Here is a 14,939-nt window from a genome sequence, read left to right on the forward strand (position 1 = left end):
ATCTCAGGTCAAAGATGGAGACTTTCGAACATGGCTAAATCATTAAAGTTTTTAATGTTAGTGCTTCATGTTGTTAATCAGTGTAACGATATAACATTGAAAGCCATTACTGTATGTAGAACAGTTAGGCGCTCAGAGCAGTAATGGTATGGGGTAACTACAATATACCATTGTTCATAATGTTTAGAGAGAGTAGAGAGTAGTTAGAATATTAAAACATTTCTAAATATAGAAATGTAATATGCAAGTTAGAAGTTGCAGATGTTTATTGTTAAATGCAGTTAGGTTATAAATCTTAACATTTCTTTTTATTTATAAAATGCAAGATACAAAAAAAATAGAATGTATAAATCTGACATGATTATTTGTACAGTTTGTCAATAAAGTCTATACTAACATCATCATCTAAATCTTGTTATAATGTAGTTCACTATTATTTTGCATGCGCTTGCAATAATAAATCTTACAGAAAACAAACTGAAAGTGCAGCCAAGATAAAAAATACTTTAAGGTGCAAGAGAGAAAGTTAAGTATGGGAAGATTTGCAAAGAGATATCTTCATTTTGACTTTCTCTAACCAGTGTAGATTGGGAATATGCTGTATACATTCAACACTTCTGAGTCAGTTTGTAAGGAATCAGTTGGTCTGATCGTCTAATTTGTTACTCCTCTTTCTCACTTCGGCACAGACCTCCGCATCAGTTTTATCAGAAAGCTGAGACAGAGAGGGACCAACTCTGGAGTCGTCCTCACCTCCCCCACTGGCATGCAGAGTATGCAAAAGCAGGTCGTTGGGACGTTTCCAAGATATTCGAGTTGATATCCAGAGGACTGCAACTCCATAGGCCACCAAGAGCACTCCAAGGACATTTACAAAGGTTGCCTCAGGGGGAGAGTCCTTGTACTTTGGGTTGCTGCTTAATGATGAAGCACACAATATAGTTATTTTACAAAACATTCACTTGGTACACCTGGTTTAGACATTTTTATTCATCTATTACAAACCCTTTTTTTTGTTTTTTAATACTTACAGGCCAAAAATAAGTTTCTCTGTTATGCCCATGAGTGCCACAGCTATAACACTGCCAAAGAGAAAGCGCCCAACAAAGACATGGAGGGGCATAAATGCTGCTTTCCAGGAAGTTGGTGTAATTGGTATCAAGTAGATAATGACTCCAAGAACGATCTGCTCATTAAAAGGAGAAAAAAAAACATTCACGGTTCAAACGTTGAACTTACAAATCAAGATTGTTGTTCACATTCATTTAGCATTTCAGAAAAGACTAGAAAAGTAAGGTTAAAGTAGCAGTAAGAGTAGTGCAACACAAAACCAGATCCGTAATTACCTGCAGACTGAACAGTAACAGAGCTGCCAGGCCCAGCCAGCTGTGCAGACTGTACATATTGGGGATTTTGGCATTATTGTGGAAGTCAAAAACTGCCACAAAAGAGATAGTCGCACAAATGAAGGCTGCCACGTTCAAGCCTGCATGGATGAACTTCATCAATAGTTTGCTGCACCTCCAGGTCCAGGGGAGTCTGAAGACAATGATGGCTGCAAGAGAGGGTCACTCAGGGTCAGTCACTCTATATGTAAAGATGATTCAGATTTATATTTGTTAACATTATTTAACATTATTAAAAACATGTTTTCTTTTCAAAGTAGGATAATAAGCCTTTTGTTTGAGAGATGTTTTCATTCACATGTGTAGTTCATGGTAGACATGTAATAAAAGTACTACTTTTTCTATTATATCAATAAAGTTTTAGGGCGAAAAAACAACGTGAAGTCAACATGTCATGTGTCAAAAATTCGTGCTTCGCCATATCTGACTAAACTCATACTTTGCACACTTTATATCACATTATTATTTGTGGTTGCCTAGTTTAAAGAAAACAAAAAAAGAGAAAGTTTAGTTTATGGACTTCGCCTTTAGAATGAAGCGTTCAATGTTACCTCCTTAAGATCCTACAGGAAGCAAGCCTGTTTTGTCATTTGACGTGCTAAAACACCGCCCAAATCCATTTACCCCAAAATTGTCTTAAAAAGTAAAGACTCCTCTCACCCACTCCATTCAAGAAAATGAAACCAGAGATCAGTAAGACCGGATGCCAGTTGAATTCGGCTAGTCCTCCATCCCAGGCTAAACCTTCCCTGTAGTAGAGAACCCATCTTAGCACCAGTATTATGCTGACAACTCCAGCGGCAGCTGCAGCAGACAGAGCGACCACGAAATGTTTGAAATCCTCCATCTCCGTCAGTGTTACGGCGGCAGCAGGGAGAGACTTGACTTGAGTGAAGCAGCAGTTAACACAACTACAACTATTTCAAGAGGAGGCTGGAGAGGACGGACCTCGGTCACGTGACCCCGGGCTAAGACGTTTTGTAAGTTTCGCCGTTATGAAAGAGCGAAAAAAATATGTTTTTGGTTAAATTCAAAGAGGTGGTGGCGGTGGCTGTTTTCATTTCTTTCGCCTCATGTCATCCTGTGAATACCGCCAAGATTACTAACAGGAGTTATCTCAAAGTTTGAGTTTCAGGTATGCAGCAGGTGAGGCATACTGGGCCAATGTAACAAACTTAAAGCCCCCTCCTCTCCCCGTTGAGGTAGGCTACACAAGGATGTACACAAGCTGCATGCTTTATATACTAAAAAGTGTCTTAAGAGGATCTTAAAATATTCACTAATTATGACTCAAAACAACAGCGGCATGAGGGCATGATTCATGTTGCAATAATGCTCTTTTGAGTGGTACCTTTTATAGTAAAACTTATATTATGACAATTTCTGACCACTTTTGTTGATTATTGGATATCTTTTTAGCCAATATTGTATTTTTGCACACCTGTAGAAGAGGGCTTCTCCTGTTTTGTTGGTGTAAATGAGTTACATTTAGGTGGTACAGTCAAAACTTTGCTACATGAAAGCAGCAATTTGCAACATAAGATAATCCCCTTTCCTGTTAATCTGTGTAATAATCAAACATAAATGCATCCCCTGCAAAAAATACCCGTTTTTATCTGGTGTTAACAGGCAACAATCTTTTGTGATGACATTGCCACTATTTGTTCTTTGTGCTAAGTTGTTGCCTGCAAACCACTGATGTGAAACAGGCCACAATCTCATCAAGACTGGGTGTGATTTAATCACATACACACATCTCTTTTGTGTAAAAACCAAATATAATTAATCTTTGGTAGAAAAAAAGTGTCTTAATGTTTGACCCCTGCGCAGAAAGAAGCTGAAAAGATTAATCGACATACTTTATAATTTCATACAAACCCTGCATAATTAAATGCACAGTCAGGTTGCATCACATTATTTGGGGAATAAACTAGCACATAACAACTTCCCAACCCACGGTAATGCACAGTTTGAACACATGGAAACTAATATCGTAATAGTTGGATTAGCATGATGGAAACATAGAAGAAGGCAGAGTAACTTGAAAAAAATATGATTTTAATTCTTGTAAAAAAGGGCAAATAAGCGTGATAAAGAATGTGGTGAAACTCACACTGTGCAGATTTTCAATGATTTAAATAGCCAGTGTAATTATCAAGTTCTTGAGTTTTACAGTACAAAAATACAAGTTTGAAACAAATATTTACATTACATTATCTTAGTAAATTAAGCGCCATTCACTTCGGAGCGACTTCTTCTCCTGCGGCCTTGAGTTTGTAAACATGGCAGCAGAAGTTGGTGTTTCTCTGTTCAATATGAACTATTGTGTCTTTGTCGAAGAACAACTCATGTCGATAAGTCTGAAACAAAAAGAAAACAGCACACATGAAGTCATAAACACAGAGACTTATGCCTAAATGTCTGTACAGTAATGTCAGGCCACTCACCTCATCCCATGGTTCAACCAGATCAACCGTGCGCAGTAACTCCCCGCTCAGGTTGTCATGCAGCCGGATTTGGGCTCTTCCCTCTCCTTCCTCACCGTTAGTTACAACTACTGCCAAAAGGTCCAGCTCATCCTCATATTCCACCATCCGGAAAGTCTGTGAAATTTAAGTTGTTGTGAAGAAAGCAAAACGCAGAATAAATATTTTCATTGCAGATATTCTGTATTAATTTCAGCATCATCAGTTTGATACCTCTTGTTCTGGGTCATCATCCAGCTGGTGAAATCTTCTCTTCACTGCGCGGCCCGATGACGTGACCGTGACTTGTGAGGTAGGCTGAGTTAACAGAGACATTCAAGACATAGAGATATTAATGTCAAAGTGAACATGTGAAACATACATGTAGTGTATACACAACAAACTGTCGATGAAAGTAGGTAAATACACACAATACTTACATTGTTGTTTCTGTGGGTTGTCATAGTGAAATCCATCGCAACCTTTGATGGCAGACCACTGTTCAGCTCACCCAAGATTTTAAGGACACTTAGAGAAAAGAAGAAGAACACATTCTGAGTCTTACATGTTCAACAGTACATCATATGACTACAGCTGTACTTGACTTGGTATTTGGTCAGTCAATACTTGTTTTGTTTTTTTAATGAAGCTTTAATGATTCAATGTTTTTTAAATTTGGCACTATATCACACTCAAGCCTTCATGATTCTCAGGTTTTAGGTTTTAGGTTGCACACATTTATCAGTATTTTCTATAAGCCACATCACCGTTGCTTTTAACAACATAATTTACATCAATTAAGGATGTTAGTCAGCTTGTAAGGTACAGTTAAACGCTCATTTCACAACCCCTAAAGCTCAGCCAAAGAGTTTCAAAGACACATTAAGTTTTAAAGGGAAACTGCTTTATTAAAGACGAGAGAAGACGTCTATGAATTGTGGTAAATTGTCTGCACTGATATAACCATTGCTTCATAACCATCAGGAACTTTTTATTCGAGAGCAGTTTGGGTTCCAGTGTCTTGCCCAAGGACACTGCAAAATGTGGGCCGATCAAACCATCCATCTATTGATTACAGGACGACCTGGTCTTATAATAATTTGTCTGCTGAACAAAAACTAAAATAATCCTGAACTATAAACAAGCTAGCAGCGGCTCATCTTTCAGCCCTCCTGAAGGCTGGGGATGGCTAAAGAAGAGCGTCAGAAAAACCCTGATTTTTAACATGAAACTACTTATCCAGTGTTGTTAATTGGTCGGTTTGTTTTTGAGAGGTGGAGACTTCTGCGGATAACTCGGCTCTCTGTAAAAAGAACGTGTAGGCAACCTTGTAGATGACTAACCCTGAAAAGGTCAAAAACTTGCGAGTCGCCTCAGGGTGTTTTCTTCTGATGACACGAGACATTACTTTTAAGAGGCAGCCCTGTGATTTACCAGTATTTTCTAGCACAGTCTTCATTTTGTACAAAAAAAAAAGTTGATTATGGAACTCACTTTATGGTGATTGGTCCAACATGAATGATTCTTCCTGAGTCGTCAGGGTGGAAGAAGATCCCGTCACTTTCTAGAGAGCAGCAGTTCATGTTTTGTATTCCATTTGTTGCCTAATGTCATGAAATGACAAAGTATACCAGTCACTCATGAACTAGCACACATACTATTGAATCTTTCCTTTTTGTGATGCAAACTGAAAACGCGTGTTTTAGAGCCTGCAGTGCAAACCATCAGCAACTTGTATAAACACCATTGTGGAAAAGGCAGCACTCAACTTGTGAAGTGATACTCCACCCAAACTCTATTTTTACACGACCACATTTTAGGATTTAAAGGGCGGTTGTATAAAACACTCCATCTGGTGCATTTCTAGAACTTCAAAGATGGGGAAAGTGCTGTTTGTTTGGGGTGGCGTTTCAGTTTAACTATCAGGTTACTGCTATGAAATGCAATGTGTGTAAGATTTTGGTTTTTGTTTCAAAATCTATCCTCTGACATAACGGCAAAATATTTCAAAGCATGGAATAACAACCATACAAAATTCATATGGGAAGAAAAAAAACGAGTGGAATTAAAAAACTGTATTCTGCAGCAGCCATAGTTGCCTACATTTGTCTCTGGTGAGTAAGTTTGAGCAGTACTATCAAAGAAACTAAATCTGGAATCTTCTAGAAAGAAATCACAAAAAAGGTTTTAAACATGCAGCAAAGATCTGCTCAAAAGAGTAGCTTCACCGTGTTGTGGTGGTTTTGCATAGTGATTAGATGTTTGGCTTGACACTGCTGTGTGCAGCAGTTGAATGCAAACTGTCACAAACATGTGGCCGCTCTTAATCAGACACTTTCAAAAGGCTATGGACATTTTTTTGTGGCGGAGAAGTCCATCACCCAACAAGATTTGGGACATTTATCATTTAAGCCAAACACTTCCTAAATTTTATACCTGAATTACCAAATTATAGACAAATTGTGATGTCATAGTAAATGGTTAAGGAGGACTCTTTAAACTTACCAAAGTGCCGTCCCTGAGCGAACAGATGTGATGAGTCCCTTTGTGATTTTTATGTGGGGGTGTGTAGATGTAGTGCCATGGGAAGCCTCCGATCTGGATACCATTACTAGAACATGACAAGAACAGAACTGGAGGGCAATCTGTGAAATACAGAACAATCATGTTAACTTTGTAAGGAAAAACTCACAGTGGTCCAAATAGGTGTACTACACTCCTTAACACAAAGAGGTCACTGGTCTGGACTTTAAAACGGACTCACCTGTGATCTGGATGTTTACTGGAATACCAAACGGACATTCTCCCACTGTTTTGCCTCCAAGAAGTGAACTCGGCTTTCCTAGTTCCAACTTCTCTGTCAAGTGCTGAAAACAAAGGAAAAATGCATCAAACACACTGAGATATAAGCAGCAGGATGAGCCAGAGGGATAATATAACACTCAATATGTAAATAAGACAGGTACATAACATCAGTTATTGTATTTCTGGTCTTGGTTGTTGAAATTCTTGTTGGGTTTATTACTTTTAAAATCAAAACGTTTCTCCAAAGTTCCTACACCAGCTTGAACTAAATATCCAGCTTGCTCAACATAGCGCAAGAATCTCTCTCAGCGTAAAAAAAAACATCCAAACCTTTTGGAGGATGTGCTCAAAGCTATACAGCTTTACTGACTTGTTGCTGTGAGACACCACAAGGACTCCCTGAGACAGGACAACATCAGTAACACCATTTCCAAATACCTAAAAGAATAACATTTTCATTTTAATAATAACATACAACTCCAACGGACACATCTGAAAAATTAAATTAGAAACAAACAAATCATCAAATACCTTTTTGTTGATCTCCAAAATGCCAACAATTTGCAGGGGGAAAACGTGAAAGATTGCCAAATGCAGCACTGTATTCTGTGTAATACCTGCCTGTGAATTTAAAAGACATAACCTGTATGTAAAATATTACATATATATTTCTTTATTCATGCATTACAACTAAAAAAATACCTAAAACAAAGACATTCCATGCCCAGTAAAATCGTAGATTTTAGTAGAGTTTATAAAGTTGCCTGTTAATCTTCAATAAGGTACAGATCTTATGTAAATATATAGATTACCTGTCGTGCAAGGGATGTCTCTTTGTTCTGAACAGATTTCACATAAAACATCTCTTGGGAAACGTCCCAGCCAAGATACCTGTCAAAAAACAACACAGAGTGAAGTTTAATTAGTTTTTAAAAGACGGAAAGTAAATATATTAATCTTCTCTCAAAGTACAACAAAGTCAGAGCCTGGACAGTACCTGAACTTATGTTTTGAAGAGAGGTAAACTCTCTGCAGCTCTTCTCCCGTTTCAGGTGAGAGTCGATACAGCCAGTTATCGGCTGTCAAAGCCAAAAGGCTGGGTTTATGATCAGAGGGGACAGGTAATGTTTTATCCTGTCAACAACGCAAAAAAAATCATACAATCTGAAGCTGGGTTGTTTAAATATTCTCATTGCAAGTTCAACATTAATCCAAAAAAGATGTGTGCTTTATTTAACTTACAAGTGGGCTCTGGCACAGCAAGGCATCTTCAAATTTCTCCAATTTAGACCTCTTGGGCAGTTTGTAGAGAAGTTGTGGCTGTGAATGAACGCTGAAACAAGCAGAATGAATGGAAGAGACAATAAATAAAAGTCATGAAGTAACACAGACCTACAGGTTTTAAAACTGCTGTACACTGCGCAAATTTAAATTTGGTAGATGACATTTAAAAACTGTGTAAAATTGTATCCAGCAAGAATCATAAGGCCTGCTGCCAAATACTCAAAAGAAAGCAAGTTTTACAACTGAGTTGCAAAATTGTTTTCTTGTAATATGTAAACATATGTAAATTATGTGTCTCACATGAGCTCACATCTCAGTTTTCCTGCAGGGAATTTCATTTCTTAAGACACGAATAAAAACTGTGTGCAGTACTTATATAGTATTTGACTTTTGTATGCCAGTTTTAAAGATGTTGCAATTCGAAAGCAGCTTTGAGGTATAATGTTGTATTAAATGTATGCTGAAGGTGCATACTCACCAGCTGAAGCAGTTCTGGTAATTTTCAAAGTAGATTTTACCATTCTCATACATTATTGTGGATTTTGAAGTCTTGCTCCACACTTTAATGTAATCCCTGTTGTCCTACAATAACGGTAAGAATAAGGTAGTATATTAGTAAAATACATATTTAAACCAGTTTGCAATCAAAGTGAATACATAAACGTGTTATAACCTTTCCATTACCTGTAGGAGGACAGCTCTCAGGACCTTCATATTGTGTCTGATGATGGTGCCAGCATCCTTGACACCTCTACTCCTCCTGTTCAACAGCTCTGTAGTGTTTACAGTTCTTTTTCTCCGATAGTGCGCCATCATCAGTTGGTCCTTGTTCCTACAAGACGATGTCTAGTAGCATGACAGGAGACCACAACGTGAGCTGACCCCGAGACCACAGCCAGAGCCAGGTAAGGGCTTGTTTCCCAGTCGGAAGTAGCTATAGTGTTAGAAAAAAGCCCTCACCGAGCTCCATTCTCTCGAGCTTTAGCCAACACTTTAGCCCACACCATTAGTTGACAGCTAACTTAAGTTAGCACCTGGATATCTCGTTTAATTCATTCAAAGTCGTACCCAGCTTTTTTATATATGACGCAGCATTAATTGAATTTTGGGTAGTTGTCCAGGGGTGACGAACAAAACCGGCAATTAGAAGTTTGTGGAAAATAAAGGCGCACGTTGACCGGTGTGGCATAAGTTGCTAGCTGCACTGCTAGCTGCACTGTCCCGCATTGTTATTGTAGTCCGCCTCACAGGCGTCTTCTTCTACTACAGAAATACGACGCGCGAAAAGCAGCTTGTAAGAACAGCGCACTCCTTCGACCGTTAGTGCTGAGCGTTGACCATGACGCATGACTGTGTTTAGTTTGACCTCTTTTTTCTTAGTAGCTGCAAGGTTGAAAAAATAATCTTATCTTAGACTGTTATAATGATAATATACTGAGTATAATACATTTGTTAATCCTATTTTGGGGGTTGTATGGGGTAAGTTTGTAATAACTGACACACCCCCTTCACAAGGTTAACAGATGATTTGGATCATTTATCTCAATGTTCCTGCTTATCTTCATTATAATTACGTTGTGCAGTGTGGCACTGGCACTGATTTTGACGTCTTTCTCTGTAACAAGCACACTCATAAGTCTAATAAAATTAAGCCTTAGTTACTGTTTTGTTTTTATTTCATTACCTCTGTCAATGAAGAAATCAGAAATAAGAATAACATCATTTAAAAGTTCCACAAAAGCACAAAAAAGATATTTTAAAAGATCCAGTTCACGCAACAGTTACAGTCAGTGATACAGGGCAGTCTGTCTTAACTCTATTAATACTTTCAGAACAAAAGCCTCTTTGTTGAAAGCTTGAGCATTTTATTTTTCCAGCACAACTAAAACAAATCAGGATTCTCCAACTATCTTTTCATAGCAACTCCTTAGGACAATGTACATGGGGCAGAGAAATGAAGTTCTTTAAGGAAAACATAGAGAGCTTTGTATTATCTTTAAATTATGTTTAACATAGCGTTTTGTTTTGTAATCTTCTTTAGTTTGAATGCAAATTATAAGCTCTATTTAAAACGATTTAATACATATTTTTGCTTGAATGTATTTGTATTAAACTTCAAGTCTTCCGTAAAATAAAATACATGTGAAATATAAAAAATATAATCATGTGGATTTCAGTAAAAAGCAGATAATGTTGCTAGAAGACACACATTTATTTTGTTAGCATAATCAGATACAGCTCTCCTGAGTCCTATTAGCCGTACTTAACTCTTGTGTTCTCTTCACAGAGTAAATGCATAAACTGCGGAGCTTCTCTGTGGCCAGACTGGCTAAAGCTTCCAGCAGATTGTCCTGGAGACTAAAGAGCACAGGAGGAAGACCTTCAGCTCCTCTGGGTTCACGGATTCTGACCAATCATGATGACATCTTCAAGCACAACATGTGGTCAGTGACGTACTTTGATGTGTCCCCCGTCTATAAACATTTTTGGGAGATATTAGTATTACAGTTGAGATCTTTCTAATCAAGTTAAAAATATTACTATGGATTTACATGTTCAAGAATTTTTTTTATACAGTTTGTGAGTCTAATAACTTTTTTAGGGATCATGTACAATGGACTGAAGAGGATAAAGAAAACGCTCGGCAGAGGGCAGAAGAAAATTCCTGTGTACAAATTCCTTTAACGGAACAGGGTAAGATATTCCTGGAAATTTTTTTTTCCAAAGTTAGATTTGATTGGGATGACAGGAATAATCAGCCTTAGTGACATATTCTTAAATCTCCCCCACAACAGGTAAATTTGCAACAGATGCCTTCCAGTACTGGGACAAGTTTTATGAGACGCACCAGGATAAGTTCTTTAAAGATCGCAAGTGGCTGTTTTTAGAATTCCCAGAGCTGCTTCCTCCAGGTGCAAAAAGCCGAGTCAGGTGTTTGGATGAGCAGCACGCAGAAGACCCACACCATCCTACTGGATCCAGCACAGACTCTAATCCTCAGGAGTCGTATCATGGAGCAACCGTAGAAAAAAATGAGGCTGCTGTACAGACTACAGCTTTCCCTGGCCAGCATGCGTCTTTCAGAATCTTGGAGGTTTTTAAAGCTGTTCACACTTATTGAATAGAATTTATCTGTTTCTGTTTTAATGTAGACTGTTGCATAGTCTCAATGAAATGAGTTTCTAGTCTATAAGTGTTAGAAAACAACGAACACAGTTGCTTTGCCCTTTTTCACTTGGCAGAAATATCAATAAATGATATATATTTTCTGTTCCCAGGTTGGATGTGGGGTGGGCAACAGTGTATTTCCCATTGTCAATTCCATAAAGTGAGTAAACCTTTGAGATATCTACATATATTTATTTATAGTTAACCCTTTTTAACATCATTAATGTGGATCATATGTCAGTTTTCAGTGCAACCTGTGTTTATCGAAAACATTTCAAATACATCTGGCCAAAAAAATACTGTATTATTTAACATTTTATTAATTATAGTGCATGCACATTAAATGTATCCAGCCGCACATCCCAAAATATCATAAAACCGTGGCTCATCATGAATTAAATGCTCCTTTTGGGTAGCAAGAAATATTATTTCCTCCTTCAAACCAGAGGTACCGATCAATCGGTAGGAGGAGTGCAGAAGTGTAACACACAGTGTGAGATTTGATGCCAGGTTTTCCTTTCATTGATTAATGTTGGGTGTCTGTAAATAATATAGAAAAAAAGAGAACGTCTAGACCTGCTGTTTTTGTAAAGTGTCTTGGATAACTTTGGTAATACAAATTGATTGATCGAGAAAGAAAGGAGTCTGATTTAACATTCTTATGGTCCCTTCCACTTGTTATCCCAGGAACGCAGGGTGTCTACATCCCTCTTTAAAACATATAAAGTAATTAATAAAGGTTTAATCTTTACCTCAGTGGATAATTCAAATACCAGTCCAAAGACAGAAAATGGCTTCATCACACAGTTGTTTGTGTTTCACAGGAATGCTGACGCATTCTTATACTGCTGTGACTTCTCCCCATGTGCCATCCAGCTGGTCAAGGTAAGCATTTCTTATACTGCTTTGGTGTCGACATGCACAAAGATAATGTATCAAATCAATACTAACTAATATCACTTATATTCAGAAACAACCAAGGCTATATTAAAGCCCAGTCAGTGATGTATTTACAGTACTTACTGTGGTCATATGGACAACATGCTGAGGGTATTTACAGTCATATTAGATTAGGATTAAGTCCCCCATGGCATACACTGCTAAAATATTTAGACAGATTAAATTGACCTTCACTTCATTCATTGTTAGGCTGTTGTTAGCGTAGCTCTCTGAGTTTTCCAGAATAAAGACTCTAATTAGAAATAATAGGTCAGGCTATTGTTCCCTTAGAGAGTGTGCATACCTAAAAGAACTGCAGTATAACTCAAAGAGGAAAAGAGAATCTTTTGCCGAGGTTTATACATGATTTAACTGTATATTATCTTTTTGGGATGGTATGGGAAAAAACTATAAAATTTAGTATTATAAATGAGTAATATAAAGTGTTAAAGATCATTAAAATATAAACACTAAACAGTTAACCACATATGTATCTGAGCTGCTGCTTTAAAACTATATTTTCCTCTAATAGGACCATCCAGGCTACGATGAGTCTGTGTGTCATGCCTTTGTCCATGACATTTGTGAGGAGCCGGCCTCCTTTCCCTTCCCTCCTCAGAGCCTGGATGTTATTCTGGCCGTCTTTGTCCTCTCCTCTATTCATCCAGACCGGTAGGTGAAGGTTACCAGACAAAGGACGGCCTGATATCATTTTTTACCAGCCAGACCTCCGGACCCTTCCTTACGTTCACAATGCTTTGCCTGAAATTCATCACCAATACACAGATAATACTTTGTGCTATGTGAAATAAAACAATGAAATTATGACAGAAGTAAAGGGAGATGCTATACTGTAAAATACTGTGTTACAAATTAAAGCCCTGCATATTAAGTGTTACTAAAAATATCTTCATGTAATCAGGAAATTGTTCTTAAAGTTTTAAGTAACAAGTCCGCACTACAGAAATGTAGCTTCTGTGAGTTATTATTATATCTTATGTCATTTGGCTATTATTGCTCTTGCTTCACTGAAAAAGCTGTAATTAACTGTCGTAGTTGATAGAGGTGGAGCTGTTTTAAACAACTTTTAATTAGACTACAATTAATGATTATTTCCATAATAGATTCATCATACAGAGTCTTTTCTTGATTATTGGACTGATTGATTGTTTGGTCTGTAAAAAGACGTTAAAGAGACCATCAGAAATTCTAAATCCCAAAGTTTACTGTGCTTGTTTTGTCCAACTATCTGTCCAGAACTCAAAAAAGTGTTAAGAAATTGATTAACACATTTAAATAATGGAAAGAAAAGAAGCAGAATGACATTTGAGATGCTGGAACTATGATATAACTTGAAAGTTGAACTTGAAAAATGACTGAAACAATATACAATAGTTGCCAACTAACTGATTAATACTGTGTATACTGTTGGTAAGGTTAAAATATCCTATTTTATTAGGCCCATATAAAATAACACTTAAATTGATAAACTGTCAGTGTAAGAAATATCAGCTTTAAGTATGATATGAGGCCACAATGGATGTGTTACCATACAGTACAGCCTTTATTTTGTCAATGAGTACTTGGTTCTTCATTAGCTTTAATCCTGTCCTGCAACTTTATTGTTTCGCTTCATTGACAGAATTCAAGGAGTTGTGAATCGACTATCTACGTACCTGAAACACGGGGGGACGTTCCTCTTCCGTGACTACGGGAGGTATGACTTCTCACAGCTCAGGTTTAAGAAAGGTGAGTATCCAACACTCCTGAATGCATCAATGCATGCAACAGTTGATCTACTTTCTTAATGTATTGTGACCCTTCAACTGATCCGAAGTCATTTAATTTCTTCGTTCACTCTCTTAATCAGGACGGTGCTTATCAGAGAATTTCTACACACGCGGAGATGGAACCTGTGTGTACTTTTTCACTAAAGGTATTTCTGAGCCATAAGATCAGTTTGTCCATGTAAAAAAATGCTATCAGGACTATAGCTGTAATTGGGGCAATGTTTCAGGATGTTTTATGCTCATGTCTCATTTTTCCTGTAGCACTTTGAAATTTGCTTGAAATGTAAAGTGTGTTACAAATAAAATGTATTGTTATTATTATTATTAGGTTTAGGGATTTTTGTGGGAGTTTCTGGTCCTGGAACAAGTTGACATGTTATTTAAGATTCTAATAAAAATATATTTTATATTTATTTTTTACAGAAGAGGTTCATGATTTATTTTCCAAAGCTGGACTGGAGCAAATTCAGAATCTAGAGGACAGACGACTACAAGTGAACAGAGGGAAGAAAGTAGCAATGCACCGAGTTTGGATGCAGAGCAAGTACAGGAAATTACACCTTGAACCATCTTAACATCCAACCCTGCACAGCCTGTTTTGAAGCCATATGCCTTTTTTATACTTGCTATTTATTTTTTTATACATTCAAGCAAGACAGTTTTTTTCCAGCAACAGTGTATGTACAACAAAACTTTATACAATAAACAAAAAATGTAATCAAACAAACTTGTGATGTTATCAGGTTTTATATTGAGATCCCTGTATGAATATGCTTTAGATCCACAGTGGGAAATACAATGAACATGCAATAGAAATCCCCCTTATTTTCATATTTTAGTTACAAGCTACATATTACAGAAGAGAAGAGCCAAATGAGTTTTTGGTGCTGGAAGAAGTATTAAGATCCTTTAGTTGAGTAAAAAATATAAATAACATTCTGGAAAAATACTCCACCAAGTTATGCAGAAAAAGGGTCCCTGTAAGCGTTTACTATCATATTTGTTGTATTTGGTATTTTAAGTAGTGCCCGTACAGTTAGAATTATTGTACAGCAATAGACATTATTCAATAGATCATCATA

General features: G+C 37.2%; 3 protein-coding genes across 3 annotated transcripts; 1 reads left to right on the forward strand and 2 right to left on the reverse strand.

Moving 5' to 3' along the window:
• Positions 1–264: 264 nt before the first annotated feature.
• On the reverse strand, positions 265–2,268 carry cybrd1 (cytochrome b reductase 1). The gene is made up of 4 exons (XM_069663653.1): positions 2,067–2,268; positions 1,347–1,555; positions 1,032–1,186; positions 265–917 (listed from the first exon to the last, which is right to left on the reverse strand). Exons 1-4 carry the CDS (start codon positions 2,251–2,253, stop codon positions 638–640), a joined length of 831 nt encoding a protein of 276 aa, XP_069519754.1. The 5' UTR covers positions 2,254–2,268; the 3' UTR covers positions 265–637.
• Positions 2,269–3,476: 1,208 nt separating this feature from the next.
• Positions 3,477–9,192, reverse strand: dcaf17 (ddb1 and cul4 associated factor 17). The gene is made up of 14 exons (XM_069662564.1): positions 8,645–9,192; positions 8,439–8,542; positions 7,919–8,009; positions 7,674–7,810; positions 7,489–7,567; positions 7,208–7,297; positions 7,007–7,114; positions 6,636–6,738; positions 6,377–6,516; positions 5,366–5,475; positions 4,312–4,399; positions 4,106–4,189; positions 3,854–4,009; positions 3,477–3,766 (listed from the first exon to the last, which is right to left on the reverse strand). Exons 1-14 carry the CDS (start codon positions 8,774–8,776, stop codon positions 3,644–3,646), a joined length of 1,545 nt encoding a protein of 514 aa, XP_069518665.1. The 5' UTR covers positions 8,777–9,192; the 3' UTR covers positions 3,477–3,643.
• On the forward strand, positions 8,692–14,533 carry mettl8 (methyltransferase 8, methylcytidine). The gene is made up of 10 exons (XM_069662565.1): positions 8,692–8,865; positions 10,248–10,404; positions 10,563–10,654; positions 10,756–11,054; positions 11,239–11,288; positions 11,953–12,013; positions 12,600–12,739; positions 13,710–13,816; positions 13,938–14,003; positions 14,281–14,533. Exons 2-10 carry the CDS (start codon positions 10,253–10,255, stop codon positions 14,430–14,432), a joined length of 1,119 nt encoding a protein of 372 aa, XP_069518666.1. The 5' UTR covers positions 8,692–8,865; positions 10,248–10,252; the 3' UTR covers positions 14,433–14,533.
• The last annotated feature ends 406 nt before the right edge of the window (positions 14,534–14,939 follow it).

Source organism: Semicossyphus pulcher, unplaced genomic scaffold, assembly GCF_022749685.1.
Source record: "Semicossyphus pulcher isolate SPU_LCO1_2020_fin unplaced genomic scaffold, fSemPul1.0.p SCAF_15, whole genome shotgun sequence".
In the NCBI taxonomy this organism is placed as follows: Eukaryota; Metazoa; Chordata; class Actinopteri; order Labriformes; family Labridae; genus Semicossyphus; species Semicossyphus pulcher.

Bases quoted from the DNA above. Each gene is read 5' to 3' on its own strand.
- cybrd1 (XM_069663653.1), bottom strand. From the start codon at position 2,253: ATGGAGGATTTCAAACATTTCGTGGTCGCTCTGTCTGCTGCAGCTGCC. The intron at 1,556-2,066 runs GTGAGAGGAGTC...CCTCTCTTGCAG, and splicing joins CATTTTCTTGAATGGAGTGG to CCATCATTGTCTTCAGACTC. The intron at 918-1,031 runs GTAAGTATTAAA...TTCATCATTAAG, and splicing joins GAGAAACTTATTTTTGGCCT to CAGCAACCCAAAGTACAAGG.
- dcaf17 (XM_069662564.1), bottom strand. From the start codon at position 8,776: ATGATGGCGCACTATCGGAGAAAAAGAACTGTAAACACTACAGAGCTG. The intron at 8,010-8,438 runs GTGAGTATGCAC...TGCTTGTTTCAG, and splicing joins TACCAGAACTGCTTCAGCTG to CGTTCATTCACAGCCACAAC. The intron at 6,739-7,006 runs GTTTGGATGTTT...CTTTGTTTTCAG, and splicing joins TTGAGCACATCCTCCAAAAG to CACTTGACAGAGAAGTTGGA.
- mettl8 (XM_069662565.1), top strand. From the start codon at position 10,253: ATGCATAAACTGCGGAGCTTCTCTGTGGCCAGACTGGCTAAAGCTTCC. The intron at 10,655-10,755 runs GTAAGATATTCC...CCCCCACAACAG, and splicing joins AATTCCTTTAACGGAACAGG to GTAAATTTGCAACAGATGCC. The intron at 12,740-13,709 runs GTAGGTGAAGGT...CTTCATTGACAG, and splicing joins TCCTCTATTCATCCAGACCG to AATTCAAGGAGTTGTGAATC.